General features: G+C 40.1%; 1 protein-coding gene across 1 annotated transcript in view; it reads left to right on the forward strand.

Annotated features, from left to right (window-relative positions):
- IGFBP2 (insulin like growth factor binding protein 2) overlaps nucleotides 1–15767 on the forward strand; it is a 70855-nt gene extending 55088 nt beyond the window's left edge. Inside the window, exons 2-4 of the mRNA XM_081957243.1 lie at nucleotides 4139–4317; nucleotides 10122–10262; nucleotides 13047–15767. Coding sequence (XP_081813369.1) covers nucleotides 4139–4317; nucleotides 10122–10262; nucleotides 13047–13214 — 488 coding nt within the window. The 3' untranslated portion in view covers nucleotides 13215–15767. The remainder of the gene's footprint in view (nucleotides 1–4138; nucleotides 4318–10121; nucleotides 10263–13046) is intronic.
- Nucleotides 15768–17053: the final 1286 nt, after the last annotated feature.

Below are 17053 nucleotides of genomic sequence, written 5' to 3' on the forward strand. Positions count from 1 at the left end.
ACTTATAACTTGATTGATTGACTACATTCCATTAAATCAGTTTCATCTTTTAGTAACCGCATAGATTTTTCTCCATAACACTCTGTTCTCACCCAATTCTGCTTCTAACATAGATGTTTATAATAAAAGTTATGACAAATCATCCAAAGGAGTCTCTTTCTAATCTTCTTTATGTGAAGTCTGCAAGCAGTTGCACATCACAAAATGTACAAGTAGTTGAAAATGATAATAATCCATTTCCAAGGTGAATTGAAATAGAAAATCCCTTTCATTTTGATAGGTGGCGTAGAGAAAACAATATATTTTAAATGTGGATTTTAAGCACATAGATAGTATGGCATGTTTCTTGAAGTGTTTGACTGTAGAAAGCTTATTTAAAAGATACATATATTTGCATACATACCAGAGGTAGGTTTCTGCCAATTTGCCCCGAATCGGGCGAACTGGTAGTGGCAGTGGCGGGAGGCTCCGCCCACCTACCCGGGCGCTTCTGCGCATGAATGAACCGGTAGTAAAATACACTGAAACCCACCACTGATACACACATGTATGTTTAACATGCACTGATTACATCAGTACACTCCACCCACCTGTGATCCTTGAATCAGAAAGGGCTAGACATTTCTTCACATAACATCCTGAAAAGCCATTCAACAATTTTAAAGACATTTCTATGTCAAAGTTAGAATGAAAGCTAACTTCTAAAAATCCAAATCACAATGTGAGGTTACATTGAATTGCATTTGAAACATATTAAGGTGTTATACTGATTTATGGAATCTTGCTAGGTAAAGCACGAAAATGAAACACAAGGAAACTGTTTGCTTTGCTTTGCTCATTATATTACGCTAGAATGGGAATTACAGAAATGTTCATTTGGTATTTATCGCTCCAAGCAAACTTTAAGTTTTTATGTCTCCAGCAGAATTTTAGAAGAGGGTGATGCAGCAATTTTGCAACAACAAGGGCATACACACAGCTGAGACCTTTATCCTGTGCTATAAGTTGAATAAACGACAAGGATTGCATGACATTGGCCTAGAGGAAGGATAGGGAAGAATGAATCCATTGTTCACCCTCCAATCTGTACCTTCAGCAATGGAAAGAAAGCAAAATGAACAAGTAGGGCAGGCTGCTAAAGCTGGACTTACTCAAGCTGAAGAGGGATTGTCAAGTCGCTGTTTCCGTGTGCTTTTGAAGGGCTTGAAAGCGCTTCCTGGGGAAGGTTACAGCCAAAGGATGCCCATTTGGATCATCCCCTTGCCAGCAGAAGTCCAGGAGAATAAGAGGCACTTGCTAAGCAACCACCCGTCAGAACACTCTGTTCATCGGCCCTGCTTAGCAATCCTTTCCTTACTCCCACCGTCTGGCTGAAAAGATTGGATAAGGGCAGAAGATAATGTATTGGGGAAGTAGGGTTAATAATGAGCCACAATATCTGAAAGGATATCCACACTCTTGGACCAGGCTCAAAATCTAGCTTTCCAACATAGCAATCATTAAGCCACAAATTCTAAAACTGAAACTTGTTGCAACCGACTCCTTTTCGTTTTCAACCTTCACAGTATGCACTAGTGATGTGTTCTTGACACAGCAACGTTGACTTTTAGTGGACCCAGCATCCTTTTTATAGTATGGATACTTCAATTACTTTAAAATCTGTTGTAAAATTCTCTTGGAATCAGTAGGAGGCTAACTGGCCTCTAATTCCACAGGATTCCCTCTTTCCCATTTTTCAAAATGGGGACTGTCTGTTAAAAATAATAGAGCAAGTTCTGACAATGGCTTAGGATACAATCTACCTGGCCTAAACACATGGATTTATTTAAAGTCATTATCCTGACTACGTTTATGCCATGATCCAGTGGAAATCTTGTTCCTTCCAACCAACTCTTCAGTAACCAAGAACGTTCCATGACAAAACTGCTAAAGTTAGCTATGTAGCAGATGTGTTGTATGATCAGTAGCCTGGGATGGCAAGAGCAGAGCATTCTATTTTTCTAACAAATCCAACATTTGCATAAGGAATTCAAGACGTCAGTCTACTTAGGACTCGTTTGCTTTAAGAATTCTGTAGACAGAGAAGATGTAAGTGTGGTTGATTTAACTCTATGAGAACTTGATTAGCCAAATATAAAATAAAGCAGAACTAGAAATTTGTCCTAGCTTTATGGTTTACAGAGCTGTGTCAACTATCAGTGCTATCTCAATATAAGAATTCCAGAATACATTGTCAGTCTCATAGCGAGTATAGTCACTAATAGACTTTTTTGACTAGTGGAAAAAATGCTACCTCATCACAAAAATAATAGGTAATGTGTAAAAAAACTCTGAAATGTATCAAATACAGTTAGTCCTTGGCTTACAACAGTTCATTTAATGACCGTTCAAAGTTACAATGACCCTGAAAAAAGTGACTTATGACAATTTTTCAGTTATGACTTTTGAAGCATCTCTATCAGCGGTGGGTTTCAAAAAAATTTAGAACCTCTTCTGTAGGTGTGGCCTGTTTTGTGGGAGTGGCTTGGCAGTCATGTGACCAGGTGGGAGTGGCTTGGCAGTCATGTGACCGAGTGGGCATAGCCAATTTGGAAAATGTGGTGAAACTCACTTAACGACACTCTTGCTTAGCAACCAGAATTTTGGGCTCAATTGTGGTCATAAGTTCTCTTTCTTTTTCTTTCTTTCTTTCTTTCATCTCTCTCTCCCACTTTCTTTTTCTTTCTTTCTTTCTTTTTTCTTTCTTTCTCTTTCTCTTTTTCTTTCTGTCCCTCTCTGTGTCTGTCTGTCTGTCTCTCTCTCTCTTTGTGGCTCTTTGTCTCTCCCTCCCTCTCTATCTCTGTCTGTCATTCTCTCTGTCTGTCGTCTGTCTGTCTCTCTGTCTCCATGATCGTGATCAAAATTCAGATGCTTGACAACTGGTTCATACTTATCACTGTTGCAGTGTCCCAAAGTCATATGATCAGCATTTGCATTCTTTTGATAAGCAAAATCAATGGGGAAGCCAGATTCATTTAACACCAGATTTCTAATTTATCAACTGCAGTGATTCACTTGCCGACTGTGGCAAGGAAGGTCATAAAAAGGGGCAAAACTCACTTAACAAATGTCTCACTTAACAACAGAAATTTTGGGCTCAATTGTGGTCATAAGTTGAGGACTACCTGTAACTCAAATTTGAGTGTAAATTTGATTGACTTCTGTTGATGCCATACCTATAATTCTAAGAGTTGCTATGTTGTCGATTAAAGTGGTTTTTAAAAAAAAAAATTCGCTGTGTTTCTATTAGGATGATGACAAATGTTTCTATGTTCTATGGGTTAGTTTGTAACTTCAGTAGAATGAAAATCTATTTTATTTATTTATTATTCAAAATTAAATAATTACTCTCTCATTGAAGACAATGCTAAAGAGCTCTCCTAAAAATAGACAGGACTCACACATTAAATTAAGACATACTGTATTAAAAGATGCATTATTGAATAAACATTTTGCACTACAACTGAGGCATAAGCTTGTTTATAAACCTGCCGGGAGCACCGGGTAATGTTCCGGTACGGTGCTCCAGAGGGCCCACCCGTCTGTCTGCCCGCGGTCCTTACCAGTATTTGAACTCCTCGGCGCTTCCGCACATGCACACAGAGCATGCAGTGCTCCACTGAGCAGCTGGAGCATCACGGAGGCGTCGCAGAGCATCGCAGGAGGTAAAGACATATGCATGCGCTGCGCGTGTGTGCGCACATTCTGCATGTGTTCATGTGGTGGACACCGGGCCCTGTTGCACCGTTCCAGTTGCAACAGAATCCAGAACCTACCACTGATGTGTATGTATGTGTGTATGTATATGTGTACATACATACATACATACATACATACATACATACATACATACATATATACATACATATATATCGTGTTTCCTCGAAAATAAGACAGTTATTTCGTCTTATTTTCTTTTGCCCCTCGAAATATGGCCTTGGGCTTATTATAGGGGGAGGGCTTATTATTTTCTGGGGCAGGTGAGAACAGCTGAATCATACTATTGGTATTATTCCACAAATTAATCTATGGGAACTTTTTCAGAGGCTGGGTAACGAATAGCTTTTCTTTATTTTAATTTATTTCTTATCTCTATTAGATATGGAAGAACATCCTGAAAGATCTGCTGTGGAAAACGTTGTAGATGGTGCCTCTACTGCGGTAATGGGAAGGGTAAAGTCTATCAAGGAAATAGCCATAATTCGTGACAAAACAAATGAGCAGCAAAAGCTGATGAGCAAGAGTGGAAATGCTCCAATACGTATATCGCCTCTTCGGGTGAGTTGATAAATGATAGTATGAAATTATTTCGCATTAGTATGAGGAAGCTTCAAGGATCTAATAGTTCCATTTCAGATATTAATCTTCTCTGAGTGGCATATATAAGATTTGACTGACAATATTTCTAGACTTATGTCTCACTTTTTTCTAGTTTAGGGATGTTTGAATTAAAAGATGCTATATAAAATTTTACTAAAGATTTTGAGTGCAATAGTAAAATCTGATATAAACTTTAAAAAAATAAAAAGAATGAAAGATACAAAGAAAAAGAAAAAATATAAAAAGTACAAAAAAGGAAGAAAATAATATAATAAAGAAAGAAAATACTTAATATAGTAAAGAAAAAAAATATATAAAGAAGTGACTTCCAACCTTCACAAGTATAAACAATTTTAGTAACTCTGCCCTCTCATAGTTTACAGCCAATGATCTCTTCATTCAATATCTTATCTATAAACAAACCCATAAAGCATCATTTTTTTCAGTCCTGATGCCAGCAGGAAGTCCATTGACATTTACCAGAAATAATAGTATGTTTTATTTTAACTTTGATCAATTAAGCCAACTTCTTTTACTTCTGCTGATCTAAAAATTTAGTCCATTTAAATAATGTCATAGAATTTGATTTCAATCATTTTTTCTCACAAGATTCTTCAAAAATTTAATAAATGTCTTTTGTAAATTCATCATAAAAATAAAAAAATATATCCACATCACTGTTTTGGTTTATTATTTGTATTACCCTTTAAATTTTAAAACATGTCTTTTGTATACTGCAACTGTGAGCAAGATAGCTATTTCTATCATTGCTGAGTGTTCAAAATCCACCATGGACCATTTCTATGCAGTCTCCTTATGAGGAGCAACTGTTCATAGTATATATATCCATGATGGTGAACGTATGGCAGGTGTGCCATAGTTGGTAGTAACATATGATGGTAACAATAGAATGAAGAAGTGCTGTTAAATTAGGTGGATAAAATGATAATTAAGTTATAGGTGAGGGTTTTGTGCAATAGATAATATTTCACAGAATTTTATCGGGCAAGCAGAGAACCAGGTGATTTTAGTCTTTTGGAAAGCTGTAAAGATCTGGCTATTTTGTTAGGCATTGAGTCAACATGGGAATGAGCCCAGCCAATGTAGGGATGTTGTCCCAGTGTCATAGTAAGTCTGATGTTCCCTTGTGTGAAATTATTGTTTTATCTTTTGTTTTTGTTGGCTGGGGTTTGTTTTTTTTTTGAACCACCTACAATTATTGTCTGTAAAATAGGCTGCCTATCTTACAGACAATAATTGTGTGTGTGTGTGTGTGTGTGTGTATATATACAGACATACATACACACACATATATACACACACATATATACATATATACATATGTACATATGTATATGTATATGTATGTATATATATATATCCAATAACTAAAGTAGATAAAAATAAAATATTGACATTCATTTATAGCCCACTTTTTTATCTGTTTGCAAGTGTGCATTAACATCACTGTCACCATATCAAAAATAACCAGAGACTTCATAATAATTGTTGTCACCTTGACCATCTCTTTTTTAATCGGATTAATTCTGTTTGTGAACAACAACATATTTTATTATATTATTCAGCTGGTAGCAATAGTTTTTCACGTAGGTGCATGTTAGTCTTTCAACATGTTTAGGAAGCAGATCAGTGAGGAAACACATGTTCATTTAGATGGCAAAATACGGACTACAGGACTTTAGAATTCTACGCATCCACATAATGCCTATTGGTTACTAAGCTTTATTTTTTTTGCAGATGATGATGAGTTAAGTGGATGCTAACAAGTGTCTTAGAGGGATGCTAATCCAGCAAATTGCTTCTGTTTTTGATTTATCTATTTATTCCTTTACTGTTAAAGAGAACTTTAATATACACGTGCTCTACAGTAGGATTATCAATTTACCTTAATTAAATAGGGGAGCAAGTTTTAAATTGGAAATTAGAGAAAACTGCCAGAGGAAAAGAGAAAATAATACTTAACAGATAAGAACAGAACATTCTTTTCCATAAATTTGAAGCATTTTGGCATGGCGCAGGAAGATTTTGGCACACAATTGTCAATCAGGAATACGGTTGGCGTAGTGTAGTGTAGTGTAGTGTAAAGGAATTATTTCTAGTTGTAGGTTTTCTCATTCAGTCTTCTATCATTTCCCTCAGGTAAAATTGATACCAGTTAGCTGTCCACCTCTTTTGGTTTTGCTATACTAGCAATGCATGAGGTTTTCCCCTCTCTTACTCGGTCCTTCATAGTGCCATATTTAGGCTGGTCTAATTGGCTTCACTGATTTCTAACTGGCCCAAATCCAGGCAGAGTCTGAGTAGCTGAAGACTATTCAGGAAGTTTCTTGGACAGAAACTGACAGGCTCTGAAATTGGTTTCCACAGTCTCTCGAAAGCTTTTGAGGCCCCTGTGTGTGTGTGGGTTAAAAACTTGGCATGTGGTTCTTTTATTTTCTTGGAAACTCACGATGGATTAATGAATGGGCACTGATAAAACAGGCAAGCTCTGATTATAATTTATTCACATGATAGTTGTGGAGTCTTTGCTATATAAAAACTATCTCCTTGCTATCTGAAGATAAAAGAATCATGGCAAAGTATTTTCAAGTGATGGGGTTTTTAAATAGTTAGTTATTACTCAAATTTAACTATCCATCCATCTAACAAGTGAAACTCTGGGTGGAGAACAGAGATAAAAGCATAATACAATTCTCAAAATCTGCTTTTAAAAAAAACCCAAGTGAAGGATAACTATTTGTCTGAAATGGTAGGATCTTCTGATCAAGCAGGGGGTTAGACTAGAAGACCTCCAGGGTCCCTTCCAATTATGTTATTCTGTGGTATGCCTCTATGAAAATCTCAGTAGCAACATATTATGCACACCGGTGCCAGAACTCTGTTAACATCCTGGCTGATGTATTTGGGTGGAAGAACTTGCTAGTTTTACTCTATTTCATCAAAGAAACCCAAGCCCACTCTGCCAGACTTGGTGGGATGGACAGCATCATCAAAGATAGGCAGGCCCACAAGTAATCTTGCCCCATGCCAGGTGGGTTTTTTTAACTGACAACACATTGAATTACACCCAGAAACCTACTGGGAGCAAGTGCACTTCCTGTGGTATATGTTATATCAGAGTGTCATGGCACGATTGATCTTAACCACAGAGAAAGGCTACCAGTGAAATACATCCCACAGGTCACTGTATTAAAGAAGCTTAAATTAAGTGTAAAGAGCTATGGTAATAATTTTTTATGAAGTGGAGGCAGAGAGTGATCACATTTTAAAATTATATCTATATTGTTAGGTTCAAATCTATAATGTTATGTTAAGCAAGCATCAACCCTATCTCCCCAGCAATCCATATGGATCCAATCATGATAGTGTTTCATAAGTATTAGAAACTTTGGCTTTGGTCTGGCAGTAGGATGGTTGCAAGTCCTAGTCAGTACATGGATCGCATACTGTTCTCCTTTGAGAGGTGTTGGGTTGTTCTGGACATTCGTTATCTGTTCTTTTGGCTTTTGTAGTTCATTACTTTTAATATATAAACTGCACAGAGTTGTTTAGAGTTGGGCAGCTTCTAAATTATAATAAAAATTTTAAAATAATAATACAAACCTTGACATAGTTGTTAAGTAATTAAGCTCCCCATTAGAAGAGCGAGTATGCAGAGAAGCGTAATGAGAGTGATATGGAATAACACGCACAAACCAGCATACAGAGACACTGAATAGTATAAAAATATAGTAGTTTACTATGTAGAAATATAGAGGTATTCAGAGTCCGGTTAACAGTCCAAGTCATACACGGTTCAGTAATTCAGTTATCAAAATAGTCAGTCTAACACACAAAATATACCGTATATACTTGAGTATAAGCCGAATTTTTCAGCCCACTTTTTGGGCTGAAAAATCCACTTCGGCTTATACTCCAGTGAACAACAAAAAAAAAAGAACACCGAGGCTTCGGTGCTTCCGGGATCGCTCCCACCCCCTCCGCCACCTTCCTACTGGCTCCCACGGCCTCATGGCTCCTCAAAAGCACGGCGAAGGAGGGGGCAGGGGTAACACACCCTTCCCTCCACGCTGCTGGCGCCCTTGCTTTATTTGAGTGCATCGCTGCTGCTTTCCTTTCTCGCCCCCACTTATGCCATTCTGAGTCCTCGCTTTCCTTGCCCTGTGCGCGTTTTGTACTTTACGCCGGCCGCTGCAACGCCACCGCGTCCTCCTGCTCCGCCTGGAGCGCCCCGGGAAGCCGGCGGCGCTGCGCTCCGTCTGCCCGCCGCTGCAATGCCACCGCGTCCTCCGGCTCCGCCTGGAGCGCCCCGGGAAGCCGGCGGCGCTGCGCTCCGTCTGCCCGCCGCTGCAACGCCACCGCGTCCTCCCGCTCCGCCTGGAGCGCCCCGGGAAGCCGGCGGCGCTGCGCTCCATCTGCCCGCCGCTGCAACGGCACCACGTCCTCCCGCTCCTCCCTGGCTTCCCGGGGTGCTCCAGGCGGAGCGGGAGGACGCGGTGGCATTGCAGCGGCGGGCAGACGGAGCGCAGTGCCGCCGGCTTCCCGGGGCACTCCAGGCGGAGCGGGAGGACGCGGTGGCGTTGCAGCGGTGGGCAGACGGAGCGCAGCGCCGCCGGCTTCCCGGGGCGCTCCAGGCGGAGCGGGAGGACGCGGTGGCGTTGCAGCGGCCGGCGTAAAGTACAAAGCGATGCACTCAAATAAAGCAAGGGCGCCAGCAGTGTGGAGGGAAGGGTGGGGGACACAATTGCCCGGTCTTATCGGTGCTCCCGGGGAAGAAGGAAAGATGGGGCAGGTGAAGAGGGATCTACCATGCCATGGCTTCCCAATAGCGCCCTTCAATACCTCCCGTCTATCTGCTAGCGGCCGTTATCCACGCCACTTTCCCGGCCCGAATTGGGCCGGGCGGCGGCCAATCCAAAAGCAAGCTCCTAGGCAAAGCCTTCTGGGAAATGTAGTCTCCCTCTCGTTATCCCTCAACACGCCGCCTTTCTCCCTTCAAAAGAGAAGAGCTTTTTATTTGATGATCTGTATTACGAGAGGATGCATGAATAGCACCCCCACAGCCAGCACTGCCGTGAGAGAGAGTGAGTCAGCCTCTTTTCCACATGCCTCAATTAAAGCAATTTTATTGTTATCTACCTGTATTTTTATTTTTGAAATTTACCGTGAGCTGCTGCATTTCCCAGCCTCGGCTTATAGTCGAGTCAATAACTTTTTCCAGTTTTTTGGGGTAAAATTAGGGGTCTCGGCTTATACTCGAGTCGGCTTATACTCAAGTATATACGGTAGCTAAACAGTAGCAAACCACAATACCTCAGTATACACCGATCAGCTTCTAACAAAACAGAGAGAGAGATCTAGCAACCATTCTGGCTCCCTCTTATGGCTGCTTGAGGTAACAAGCCAATTACATCTGTTAAGCATTTAAAGTAACAGTAAAGTAATCATAGCTTATATGTCAGTGTTCCAAATACCATGCAAAAGTAAATCAGAGTCCAGAACAGAATCATCCTTAAAGTTCCAATTTAATAATACAGGCAGAGGTTCCTTTAAGAATCTTTGGCCTGCCAATATATATTGCCAAGCCAAGCCTAGGGTTACATGCCTAAAATAGCTATCTCAGAAGCCAAAAGCAATTATTGTCTCTTTCTTTTTAAAAAAAAAAAAACAGAATTTGAACTTTGATATGCTCTGAGCTTTTCTGTTCTGTTTTCTCTTTCTACATTGTTGGTACATTGCAGACACCCTGTCAACAGGAATTGGACCAGGTATTGGAACGTATATCAACCATGCGCCTGCCAGATGAACGTGGTCCGTTAGAGCATCTTTATTCCCTGAACATCCCAAATTGCGATAAGCAAGGCCTTTACAATCTCAAACAGGTAAAAGAGTCTAAGCAGATTCATGTAAAACTGAGCACAAGACCATGCAATGATGTATTGTTCAGTTGTTATTTGTGTATTGATAAACAATTATTTTATATAACGAATATATTATAGACCACTGCCCTAGAGAAATAAAGGACGGAGTCCATGTCCAAAAATAACCCAGTTTCTTGGCAGGATCATAGAGCCAGAAGCTTTTTCTCATTTCAAACATCACCAGGTGAGCTCACGTGACATTTTCTAAAGATGCATAAAATAATCCATCCACTTTTTCCTTTCTAAAAGGCATTTTCTTTTCTTAGAACCTCCTGCTAGTGTGAACATCAGTGTAGGGTATGGTTGCTTTAATGTAACTTTCTCCATTGGAAGACAAAGGACACAACCCCAATGCCTTCAGGGGTCTAATTATCTTGGAAGGTCACACCCATGGCTCTGGACAATGTCCCTTCAATTGATTAGTGCCCGGAAGGAACTATTATGTGCTTCTTATATGAGATCAGATTACAGGCAGATACATGTGGAGTTGGGACTCGCTACTTGATACTGCAAAATAAAATAAGCATTGCTAGAGAGTTTTAATCATATTTTGAGTTAGAAATACAGAAAAGTGCAGACTGTATAGGTAAGAAGAATTATGTGGCTGGCTGCTTTGCTCATTTGATTCCCATTGGCTTTACATTTTCTATTTGGAAGTGTGATTAATACTGGATCTAGATTCAAGTATATGCAGTCAAGCCACTAAGAGTAATTTGAACACAACTTTGATGATTCATTCCTCCAATCACTAAATCAGAATGACAGGGGTGTACTTACAGTGTTCTGTTGGTTGATCCCAGCAAAATTGCCCCCTTTTTGCATTATTGGCTCTGGAAGGCTGTAATATTTTTAATTGATTAAGTAATTACATAATTGTGTCTTATTAGATTGTTCAAACCAATGCATGGCAGAGGATAAAAATAAAGAATACTGAAAAACACAGTAACTCTCATTAATTTATCATATGAGGCCAAGATTTATTGAATTGACTGAAATTATACTACATGTTAAGCCATAAAACTTAGTTTGCAAACAATAATGCTTGGTTGACATCATAAACTAAGCCATAGTCTGAGATTGGCTTGGTGCACAATGTAAATAAAATGGCCGAGTTTAATTAAAAAAATCATTGTTCCCACCCACCCCTCTCCAAACATCTGCCTTCCTATTCTTATTCTTCCTTTCTCAGTGGTCCCTGGGGAATGGCTTTTATAGTTGCTTTGAATAAGCTTAAACATTACCCATGATGAAATCTATTGAGTGTTGCAAAATCCTGTCAGAATTCACAGCTCTCATTGAAACCAAATCATCTATTCCAATTTTACTTCTTGCTGCAATACATAACATTCTTATTTATGTGCTGTTCCTACAAATTTTAAATCAAATACAAGAAAGTAGTCTCCAACTGATAGAATTAGAATTTCTTCAGTATCTGTTTCTTAATTACATGTTACATCCAACATCATAATAAAGTTTGCAGATGACACAACAGTGCTGGGTCTCATAACTGGAGGGGACGAATCAGCATACAGGGAAGAAGTATCAGAAGGTATCCGCATGGTGCTCAAGAAACAACTTACATCTAAATACCAGTAAGACAAAGGAGATGGTGCTATATTTCCGGAAGCACAGAGAGGAACCTGCCCCACTGTATATCGAGGGGGGCTTTGTGGAGAAGGTTTCCTCTTTTAAATTCTTGGGAGTGTTTATTAGTCAAGATCTCACCTGGAAAAACAATAAGTCCCTGGTGATTGGAAAAGCCCCACAGAGACTTCATTTCCTTAGAGTCCTGCGAAAAAATCAGGTGGAACAACGGCTGATGACCTCTTTCTATTGGTCCACCATAGAAAGTATCCTCACATATTGTATTACAGTATGGTATGCTGGTTTAACAGCTGCGGACAGGAAGGCACTACAGAGAGTGATCAATTTGGCACAAGAAACCATTGGTTGCCCTCTGACACCACTGGATGACATCACCAGATCTCGCTGTTTTAGCAGAGTAAGGAAGATACTCAGAGATGATTCACACCCTGGTCAGTGTCTCTTTGCACTTCTACCATCAGGCAGAAGACATCAAAATATAGCCAGCCGAACAAACAGGTTTAAAGTTAGTTTCTATCCTTGAGCTGTGAGACTTTTAAATACAACCACAATCACTCCATGCACACACTAGTTTTTTTCTTTTTCTTTCTTTTTTTAGTTTCTGTTATAATTTTGCACCAGTGACGTTAAAACCAATTTCATTGTATTTAAGTACAATGACAATAAAGATTATACTTATACTTATTGTGACATGTAATTTAAATACGAAGTATCTAAGTTGTAAATTTGGCATGCTGGTGTTTTATTATTACATTGTTAATCTCAGACAATATGACTGCAAGCAGTCACCTGATCCTCCAAATCTTGTAATAGATTGAGTTTTTTCAGCTTGATTTTCTAGGACAAAGGTCTCCAGCCTTGGTAACTTTTCTGGCTGAGGAATTCTGGGAGTTGAAGTCCACAAGTCTTAAAGTTGCCACGGATAGAGACCCCTGTTCTAGTCTATAGAATTGGCTTTAAATATCCTAAGAAAGTGGAATGGTTTGAATAGTTTTCACTATTCAGCAAATACTGTTGTTGAATAATAAATCCTGGTCATTTTGGAAGACTGAGCAATCATTTGTCATGACTGTCAACTATAGAAGGGTCTATTTAGCCAACAGAATTATCAATTCTTCTGCTTCCCCTCTTTGTTTTTAGTGCAAAATGTCAGTGAATGGCCAGCGAGGAGAATGTTGGTGTGTTAATCCCAACACTGGGAAAATCATCTTGGGGTCGCCTACCATCCGTGGAGATCCTGAATGCCACCTCTTCTATACTGACCCTGAGCAGGAAGACAGGGGGACACCAGCCTTTCAAGTGCAATAGTTGGACACATTCCTACTCTCTGTCATGTGGCTTGGCCTATTCTCAATGCTGGATTTTACATGGGTTTTAATGCATCTTTATTTTTTCCTTCATGTTGATGTTCCAGCAAATCCCCGGGGATTTTCTTTGGGTGGGGGTAGGGGAAATCTGGGCTATACATTTATCTCAGTTGCTTGCACCATTGGGAAAATACAATAAAGGTGGTGGATAGAAAGGTTTGGTATCTCAGGCGTTCTCTTATCCTACTCCCAACTCTTCCCAAACTCTTCTAAATCACTTTTACTCTTGCCAGAAGGAGCAAAGGAAACAGGTCAGAACAAAGAGTTAAACTGACCTCTTCACCCACATGTGCTCCTGCTTTCACCAGGCTGGATGAGATAATCCTTACTCTAATTCTTTCTCACCACCCAAGCCAAAGACCAAAGATTGTAAATACTACATTGTGCCTGCTACACAGAGCCCTGCAGTCTCTCCATGTTGGTCCCATTGGATTATTAGGTGTGTTATAGCTAAAGGACTAAAGAAAATCTTTGCTTAGGGATCAATATTTCTTGGAAGGCATGGCCAGCAAGGAGCTACACCATGCCACCATGTTGTCCTAGAAGGCACTGCATTTAACATAAGGTTTACAAAAGTGCAATCCCTGCTACCAACCCCATCCCCCATTATTAAATGTTAAAACATCAATGTGTAGCCTTATTCACTGAGAATTCAATGCCAAGGATTATTATTCAGCATCCTGCTGCCTCTTAGATAAGACTTCATAACTCTTAAGAAGCAAAAACCCATTTAAAACCCATGAGTAGACCAGTCATTCTCCCTACCCTAAATGATGTAGGTCCAAGATGAGCAGTGCCTGTGTCTCTGTAAGTAAATGACACTAAATATAGTGCTTTGTAAAGCTTGAAAGTGGACAGATTATATGTATATGTTCATTGATATGCATACAAGCCTGTATGGAATAATCAAATCTGGGAGCTAGGAGCGATGTGGTGTTGAACTTTCAGTTCCCAGTAATGAATTAAGTTTCTCAGATAACCATTTCACCCTCTTGAGTTTAATTTTGCTTCTGGGGTGGATCATGGAAATGTTGAAAAAATGAGAAGCAGTTGCATGTATTATGACTTATTGTATTATATATGCCAATTTATATTTACTGAACAGTTGCTATTAGTATAATTGTTGAAGACAGGAGGTTTTGTGCGTGTTCCTTTTTTTAAAATGCCATATATATTGGAAGAGAAAAAAAATGAAACATTTCCATCTTTTTTGTGTAAGAACACAGCAGAAAGATGACATTAGAAAAATGTCTGGGCTTGTCTCTGGTTGAGATAACAGAGTTCTCCTTTAGTCAGCTTGCCATTTCACTGCATCCTTTTCACACACACAACTCTTGTTGTTCTATCACGGTTGATGCCTTGAAAGAATCTCCTTCCTTCTCTACCTGTCTGCCCCTCCCAAAACTGCAGCACTCTACGGCAATTTATAGTTTGAGGCAACAGACATATTTCTTTTCCAGTTCCATAATCTCTAGTAAAAATGAGGAGTGAAATTGTGAATTACTGAGAATGTCAGTACTCGGACCCATAGGCAGGTAACATGTACACACCTGCTTCAAGACGGGATATTAAAATAATATCAATGTTTCATGTTGTAAGACAGAGACTGGTACAGGAAATGAGTTGCAATTTAAATATTAACTTTGATATTTACATTTCAACCTATTATTAATATTAAATTTGAATTTAAACAAATATTTTTCCAGAGCAAATTGCAGACAGTGGATTATTCCCAGTAGGAAAGCAGATATATGCTAAAGAATTAATATGTTCTTTGGTGACAAGAGATTCTGTGGAGAAAAAAGGCAATGCCATAAGTGAATGTGATGGAGTAAATCTCAAATTGCACTGGAGAAGTTTTCCCAGCACGCACAGTACATAAGGAATAGAAGTGATAAAAGATGGCACATTCTTATTCATGCAGTGAATGAAAACCATTATTTTCCTATCAGGCAAAACCTTGATTATTTGTGCTTTTTAAACATTTATGCTTAGTATAATCCAAACCCAAATTCATCAAACAAATATTCTTCTCATTGGGAAGAAAAGACTTGTTCCTTTTTATTTACTTTCCACTTCCAATCTAGCAATTTAGAAACTAATATTGGTGCCTTAAAGAGGAATATCACTTACCCCTTAAGTTTATACTCTTAACTGTAGATACTTCTTCAGGAACAAACCTAGAACTATGGTGATAAAAACACTGAAAACACTTCATGTTCTGGGAATATAAATCAACATTTCTATTTTGTTTTATTTTTCCTGCGAGAGGCATCCAGTTTTCATACTGCAACATTTAGTAATTAATAATAATTGGTGCTATCTATTTTCTATCAATACCCATCAAAGAAGAATTCAAATACTTTTCATGTAAATACTGCCTTTGGAAGCTGATGCTTACAATTTACTCCTGTTTAGAAATCAGAATGCTGTTTATTTTGTTTGATTGCTAAACTGTAAGAAATTTGAAATAAATTAAATGGGATGCCAGGAAAAAAAACCATGTTGTGGTGGTCTGGTTATTTGTAACATGCATACCTAAATGCACCCATCCAAGTCATTTTCTACAGCCCACAACAGTGATGGCGAACCTATGGCACGCGTGCCACAGGTGGCACGAGGAGCCATTTGTCAGGGCACCCGAGGCACTGCCCTGTCAGCTGGCTAGCATGCATGCGCGCGCTGGCCAGCTGAGTTCACCCTTTTTAAAAGCCATTTTTCCCTCCCCAGGCTCCAGAGGCTTTATAGGAACCTGGGGAGGGCGAAAAGAGCATCCCCCCGCCCCTCCCCAAAGGCCCTCCGGAGGCTTCATGAGCTTCCCTGAAGCCTCCGGAGCGCAAAAAACCGGCGCTATGGGCAAACCGGAAGTTCAGGAACGGACTTCCGGTTTGCTTGGAGGGTCGTTTTGACTGCTCCGGAGGCTTCAGGGAAGCATCCTGAAGGTACCTCAAGCCTTCGGAGCGCTCAAAATGACCCTCCGAGCAAACCGGAAGTCACTTCCGGTTTGCTCTGAGGTTTGTTTTGGCTGCTCCAGAGGCTTCAGAGAAGCGTCCTGAAGGTCCCTCAAGCCTCTGGAGGGCTTCCGGGAGGCAGGGGAGGCTGTTTTTGCCTTCCCCAGGCTCCTATAAAGCCTCTGGAGCCTGTAGTGCGCGCATGTGCACTGGGGGGGTCGCGCATTGCATTATGGGTGTGGCACGCCCGCACACTACCCTCCTGCGCTCCCCCCACTTATGGCATGCGAGCCAAAAAAAGTTCGCCATCGCTGGCCTACAATATTCTTCCTTCTCACATGTACACATTTGTCACCAGTTACCAATGGTCCCTTAAAGCAGGAGTGAAATTCAGTGGGTTCTGACAAGTTCTGGAGAACCGGTAGCAGAAATTTTGAATAGTTCAGAGAACCAGCAAATACCACCTTTGGCTGGCCCCAGATTGGTGTGGGAATGGAGATTTTGCAGTATCCTTCCCCTGGAGTGGGGAGGGAATGGGGATTTTGCAGTATCCTTCCCCTGCCATGCCCATCAAGCCACGTCCACAGAACCAGTAGTAAAAAACATGGAATTTCACCATTGTCTTAAAGTACAAAGTAGTACAGCTGGTTGTCATTTTTGCACAGATAAAAGCTGCTGCATCCCTTTATAGCAACTTCATCTGTCTGCTGGCATCAACCCACAGCAATCAAGAGCCTTCAAACAAGGTAAGTTGGATTGAGCACCAAGCTCTCAAACACTCCTGAAACCCATTCAATTCTGACACATCTTCCACCACAAACAGCATTCT

Source organism: Natrix helvetica, assembly GCF_964273705.1.
Source record: "Natrix helvetica genome assembly, chromosome: 1".
Taxonomy (NCBI): Eukaryota; Metazoa; Chordata; class Lepidosauria; order Squamata; family Natricidae; genus Natrix; species Natrix helvetica.